We start from the raw sequence: 6,923 nt of genomic DNA, 5'->3' as shown, positions 1-6,923 counted from the left end.
TCCCTTATCGCGTCGTGAGGGGTAGTCAGATTGTACTAAATTATGTCCAACCAAGGCCCCTTGGATCCGTGGATTAAGAGATTAAAGTGGACCACTGGGCAATGCACCCCCCCCCCCCCCCCCCACCCACCCCATATTACTCGCATGATAATTGCCCAAACTGATTTGCACTTTCACAAAAGCTCGTAGGGACTCTTTGTAGCCGGAGCGGAGCAGGCGCTGCAGCCCCTCACGAACCCAACTAATGCCGGGGAGACCCACGAACACATGCACAGCTGACGACAACAAATGACACGCTACACTATATATATATTTATATATATATATATATATTTCTCTTGGAGAAATAAAACGCCTAAAGCCACACCAGCCAAACTTTGCTTCATCCACATGATTCCGTTTAAGAATAAATATCATTTCCATAAAAGCCTCATGTCTCCACAGGCCTCTATTGAGCTGCTCTACATAATCAAAAGTCTTTACTTTTACTGCGCGCAACATATTGATAAAACTTTATTGACAAAATATTGACAATTACATACTTCTTGGAAGTATACTTTGTGTTAAAATTGTAGCAAACTTAACACAAACACAAAACGTATTTACATTATGTAAAAGCGGGTTCAACAGAAACATTTACTTTAAGCATTTCTGTACATGGAATAAGCTCAGTGCTTGAAGGTTTTTTTTCTCTCATTAGTTGCATTTAGTCCTTCGTGGCAACTTTCACTGGAGGGTCAATCCTGACAGAAGGCTGCGTGGGGCCACAGCGACACATCAGTAAAGCTTTGGGTTAAAGGAATGTCCTGATGCTTTCCTTTTAAGTACTTGATCTGTAGTCTGATTCATTTTTTAGATTATTTTTTTTCAATCGAAATTCAAATTTTGTCATTGAAAAAAAAAAAGAAAAAAAGAAAAGAAAAACACTATATCGCAGCACCGCTACTTCATATGTTTTCACAATCACTTTTACACGAGAATCATTAATTAAAGACGGCACACTTTGTAAAAAGGAAGGAGCACGACATCTCTTTTGGAAAATAAGAGTTGAAAGCAAATTAGTTTTTTTTTCTTGGTTTGAGAAAAAAATTAAAAACAACTACCAGGGGGCAAAAAAAATATATATACCATGCAATTCAAGTTTTACAAAAGCAGTTCGGTGTTTTGGTATCTTGAGTGGAAACGTTTGTGTTTAAAAAAAAAATAAAATAAAATAAAAACTCTGAAGTGCAAACGTCCAATAGGAATTGGAGAGAAAAAAATGAGGTGGTGGTGGATGGGAGATCGTGGTGGTGGTTGGTGCGTGGAAGGGTTCAGGTCGGTGGGCTGAGACACTCCACCTGGGTCATTTGGATTGACAGACCCACGCGGTGACAGCAGGGCCACCTGTCGGGTTTCTCTCACCCTCAGCTGCCGATCTCCGGAGATCTGAAACGTGACATTGGCTTTTTACCCCCCCCCCTCACTGTCTCTACGCCATCCGTTATCCACGTCCTCCTTCACCCGGACGCTTATATAGTCTCCTTTTTAAAGGTGTTTTAATCGTCCGAGGTGACATCGATTTCCTCTGGGCTCCCCTGTTTAGTTGCCATTCTCCACCGGTTTATGTGATGCGATCCTTTCTTCTTCTGCTGAGACTCCGAGCCCTCCTCCTCTAACTTCTGTCGCTTGAACTTCGTCCTCCGGTTCTGAAACCACACTTTTACCTGAAGAGGCGGGAGAGAAAAAGGAGAACATTGATTTTTCTTTAGAAGAAAAAAAAAAACACACGCACAAAAACCCCGGATCAGTGTGACGAGATAAACCGTGATTGACCCTGCGCGTAAAACCACGCGTAAAAGGGACGCGTTGTTTTTGGAGCAGAGCTGAGTACAAGCATGCAGCGCTGTAGTGGAAATAAGAAGGTGAGCTGTGACCTGCGGTTGGTGATCACAGAGCAAACAACCTTCGGAATAAAGAAAGATCAGTTATATTCCCCTGAAAATGTGAATTTGTGCATTTAAATCCTCCAATTATAATTGTCAGTGTAATGCCAATTCAACTCACAGACGCCCTTAATAATACCAATAAATATATTCAAGTCATTAAAGTAAAGCCTTCTGATCCTCGACGTGATGAGAAGCAGACGTTAAATGAACGCAAGGACTTCTTTGAAACATAGATGTTCACACTAAATGGACTCCGCTCCGTTGGGAATTAACAACATCTAAATCGATAACTGCTCCGCTCCGGCTTTGTCACTCCGCAGCCCCATTTTGCTCTTAAACGGCAACTGAGGTGCATTTAATTCGCCTTCAGTGGGCTAATTAAAGTAGGTGACGGTTCATTTCTCCCTTCAGTCCCCGCAAAGGCCCCGCCGCGCAAAGGAGACGCAGCGGACAAAAGACAGCGGCTGATGGGCTCAAACAGCACCTTAAATATGGCAGGGGGAATTCACTGAACCCGCCTCGCGCTTTGTGTCGCCTATCCCATAAAATGGTTAACTGGTTAATTTGCCCTCCATTTTGAAAGGCGAAATCCCCCCCCCTCCACCCCCACCCCCCCAATCGCACCCCCCCCCCCCCCCTCAAAACAAAGTAATTCAACCCCTCCTGAAATGAGGTTAGGCCTCTACAATGACAGTGGATTTCATCCAACAGAAAGCCCCTGTCTTCAGTTGACTACACGCATTTGTGTAGAAACAATTCGGTGGTTGGTTAGTGAGGATGATTGCTTTGCTTTACGTCGATTCTTTGGGATCACATATTTATTTGATAGTTGCCTGATTATAAAATAAAAGGCTCCACGCCGCACAGTGCCACGTTACAGAAAGCGTTTGACTGGTAGTCCAGTACCTGTGATGGATTGGCTTTTTTTTTAAATTAAAATAATTACAATCAAATGGAATATAGTTGTTTTCATAACTCTGAAAACAAGGAGCAAGGGTGTGCATTTCAAAATAAAATAAGCGCATTGTCCCATTGATGAAAAAAATGAGCGGATGTGAAGTTTAACGTTGGAGCAGGAATTGGAGGTTTCTTACCTGAGTTTCTGTGAGGCTAAGGCTGTGTGCGAGCTGTTTCCTCTCCGCTCCCACCACGTAATGGTTTTTCTCAAACGCGTGCTCGAGCCGCAGGAGTTGCGAAGGGGAAAAAGCTGTCCGGATTCTTTTGGGCTTTCTGGCCAGCGCGTTGTGCAATAGGAAGCTCTCTGGACTCGTTTCATTACCTGGGAACGAGCGGAGGAAAAGGGAGCCGTCAGCAGCCGCCGTGTCATTCTGTGAGATGGGAACATTTCCACTAGCAGCAGCGGGCCCAGCGCTCAGCTGGGAAACAATAGCAGGGCACACTGTAAACACGGCGTGATGATGATAATGTCTGAGGAGAGGCTATACATGGGTAATTTACCCAACACGTATGCATTTTAAATAGCCTGCCTTATTGTAGACGTTCTCCGTCTAACATCTGTGGGATCACCGCGTGAAGGAAAGAGGGAACCAGCACAAAGGTATAATCCTGGGCCTAATTAAATTAGCTCTAAAACAGCCTCTGTCAACAAAAGGTAAAAGGAAATAGCACGAGGACCTTTAAATACACGGCATCCAAAATAATATATTCATTTTAAAATATAATACGTTTTACTCAACAACAACAAAAACAAATACAACAGAATAAGCAATAAATAAATCATCGAATTATCTAAACTCAATATCCGTGGAATTACCCGAAAATGGACTCATGTCACTCTTATAAAATGACCAAGAGGCTCAAATAACCAGCTTATATTTGTGTGTATTTTTTCCCCGGCTAAAAATCAATATCGTGTATTTTAGTTTAAATGTGAGATTTGTCTGTGAAATAAGCAGCGAGATACATTGGTTTCGTTTTTACGCCTGGATCCATCTCTTTTATCCGTTAAGCTGCGGGTGCAACAGTGTACAAACATGTCAACATTTCGAGTGGTTTTAGAGTCCAATAAACATTAAAGGCAGCAGACTGACAGGCGGCCGAGTCAACAATTATCTTTCACTTGAGTGATTTGTTTTTTCTTTCTTTTTTTGCAAATAAGAAAAATGAATTGATTCGTTTTTTGAACGAAATAATCCAGTACACAAGTGTATCATGTGGCCTAAAGATTGGAGAGGATTATATTTAAAAAAATGGCTTTTATTTAATCTCGCGATTAAAAAAAAAAATCCTAATACTGAAGTGATGGAGAAAAAAAAAGACATTCTAGCCGCTCGGCGCAAAAAAATAAATCCCCAAACGAAGCAATGTGAGAACTCACCTTGAAATCTGTGACCCAAGTACCTATATCTGTGCAATAACCAGGGGTAGAACGTCGACGGGTCCCTTTGCTGGCTGGCAAAAAGAGGGTGCGGACTGTGCGAGGATGAAAGCGGGTGAGCGGCCAGAGCGTGCGGCGGGGCCACCGAGTGCACCGGGACGGCCGAGTTCTGCTGATGAGAGACCGCCTCGGCGAACACCAAGTCCGGGTTCGAGTAGACGCCCCTGCCGCCGGAGTGAAAGCCGTTGAGGAAAGGGTTCATCTGGCCGGAGTTTGCATAGCTGAGAGCCGCTGGCCTGATGGGCTCCTCGGTGCGGGACGCCGGCACGTGATTATCCTTCGCCACTAACGACTCGATAGTGAAACACCTCTTGGGCGTAGGTTGAAACATGGTCTGATAGTCCAGATTCCCCAGTTTAAGTGGAAAGTTGTCGTATGGCGCTCACGCTTAAAAAATACTCCACACCCAAAGAAAAAGGGGGAAACTTTCTGTGCGGTGAATAAGTTTTCGGAGGAAAAGGCGGCAGTGTCTGCAAAGCCCAAATAAAAAGCGCTCGGCTTGTCCCGGACTAATCCATGGATGTGATCGCTTTCCTCGCCCGGGTTCGTGCAGGCAGATTTGTTAGTTCATGAGCCTAATTAGCGCTGCAGTCCCATAAACAGCTTCCTCTGAAGGCTGTAATGGCATGGTGATTGGTCGCCGCCGCTGCTGCTCGCCCTGAGCCGGAGAAGGGGAAGACGCTTAAAAAGTGCGTCAATGGGAAGCAGGGGCGCGGAGAGGCGGACTCGAGCGCGCAACACGGAACGGATTCGTCCAGAGAGAGAGGAGCACCCCCCCCCCCCCCTCCCCCACACCCTCACCACCTATTTCCCTCAACATACACACACACACACAAACGCTCGTGCGCGCACACACATACTCACGCGCACATATCTGCAGGATATTTAACACAGTCTTCTGAACCAAGCGCTTATTTTGCATTTAAGGGCCATGAATGCTTCAACGTGTTTTTTTTTCTTTCCTAAGGGTGGGGGTGCATTTAGTGTTAGCAAGTGATTATACCTAATCATCCACAACAATGTTGTGCAAACATCAAATCAGTCCTATTAAAAGTATATTGTCGACTTTGTGCACGGGGAAATAATCAGCGTGAGTCGTATCGTTTGGCCTTCATTTCTGTCCATTTTATTTGCTGGTTTGTTTTCTTCTAACTGGGTTTATGGGGAGAATCTGCTCTTGTTTCCTCCCCGCTTGTTGCATTTTGTTTTCAGGTTCTCGTAGGATTTCAAATATTAAAGACTGCTCATGTCGGCCGGCTGGGACGCTCTGGATGTACACCACGGGACAGTGAATGCATGAATACGCGCAGTGTTCACGACCCCGGACTCCACGCACACACACACACACACACACACACACACACACACACACACACACACACACACACACACACACACACGAGCACACACACACACACACACACACACAACACACACAAACATTTCTAAAGTCGCTGCAGACATGCTCAGGTGTTTTATTGGTAGCTACCTGTGTCTGCACGCTGTCACGAGGGCCTTCGTGAGGAAATAACACGCACTAATAACACGCGCAGGTACAGTAAGGCTTCTCGGAACCGAATAGATCCAACACGGAAATTGTTTTAATTAATCCTGTTTTATTTTTTATTTGGATGCAATTTTGTATTTATATTTTTGTTTGCATTATTTTTCATACGTCAAAGAATGACATTGGCCTTCTAATGGGCCGCATAGAGATTATTATTTTATTAAATGTTCTTATATGTTAATTATTATTAGGCCGTTAGTGTTAAAGTTGTTACTTCGAAGATGCATAGCACGCCCATGGAAAGCATTTCAACAGGGTTATTTGCGCGTGTAGGTCAAGAGTCTATGGAATAAAATACAAACTGCACCAAGATGTGTTGGCAAAGCTGTCAGCGCACCAACTGCTGTACAACACATAAGTGCGCATGATTTGACATGAAAATGCGTCAATCAAGATTATCGTTATCACGAATTGTTTTATTAACCGGCCGAGTCAGTTCATTAACTTAAACTCTTCCTCTTTAATATAAGCAAACACATATAATGTTCTACCCATGACGCACATATTATCCATATTACTATTGTTTCTATAGCATCATCAGTATTACACGTCGCTTCAGGTCAGCCAAATTGAAAGCAATGCTTTTACCGAACAACATACATTTAGGAAAAGTTCATCTTTGTTAAAAAAAAATGTTGTGCCTTGAAATACTAACATCCTGTTATGTTTAAGAATTGGCGGCTAGTAAATACGGAGTTGTAGACCGAGCTTAGTGCCGATCGTGGACATGAACCAACACCCTCCTCTCACACGTGCAGCCGCCCTCTGCACGGAGCTTTACTGACCTCTAGTGGTAATACTGAGGTAATGTGATCAAACTCGGGGGTCTTGAGTAAGACAACTAGTCTTGAAGGATTCAAATCTTATGTGGTTCAATACAGATAGCAGAAGACATTTGCAGAAGCTTCACTCAAGCAAATGAAACTTAACACTTTGTGTGGCCCTGCTGGTTTCTCCTGACTCTGGGCCAAGTGGCAGATTGTGCTGCAATCTTCAATGGCGCCATAGTATTCAAGAACAAATCAATAGG

At 43.9% G+C, this 6,923-nt stretch overlaps 1 protein-coding gene across 1 annotated transcript; it reads right to left on the bottom strand.

The window, feature by feature from the left end:
• Positions 1-495: 495 nt before the first annotated feature.
• Positions 496-5,018, bottom strand: emx2 (empty spiracles homeobox 2). Its single transcript, XM_037466534.2, has 3 exons — positions 4,267-5,018; positions 3,023-3,207; positions 496-1,706 (listed from the first exon to the last, which is right to left on the bottom strand). The coding sequence occupies exons 1-3, from the start codon at positions 4,655-4,657 to the stop codon at positions 1,539-1,541; spliced, it is 744 nt and encodes a 247-aa protein (XP_037322431.1). The 5' UTR covers positions 4,658-5,018; the 3' UTR covers positions 496-1,538.
• Positions 5,019-6,923: the final 1,905 nt, after the last annotated feature.

This window comes from Pungitius pungitius, chromosome 13 (assembly GCF_949316345.1).
Source record: "Pungitius pungitius chromosome 13, fPunPun2.1, whole genome shotgun sequence".
NCBI lineage: Eukaryota > Metazoa > Chordata > Actinopteri > Perciformes > Gasterosteidae > Pungitius > Pungitius pungitius.
Note: the sequence above shows the minus strand (reverse complement) of the source record. Positions and strands in the feature narration are given on the sequence as shown.

Coding starts and splice junctions, on each gene's coding strand:
- emx2 (XM_037466534.2), bottom strand. CDS start 4,657: ATGTTTCAACCTACGCCCAAGAGGTGTTTCACTATCGAGTCGTTAGTG. Junction 3,208..4,266: donor CTTGGGTCACAGATTTCAAG/GTGAGTTCTCAC, acceptor GCTCGTTCCCAG/GTAATGAAACGAGTCCAGAG. Junction 1,707..3,022: donor TTAGCCTCACAGAAACTCAG/GTAAGAAACCTC, acceptor CCGCCTCTTCAG/GTAAAAGTGTGGTTTCAGAA.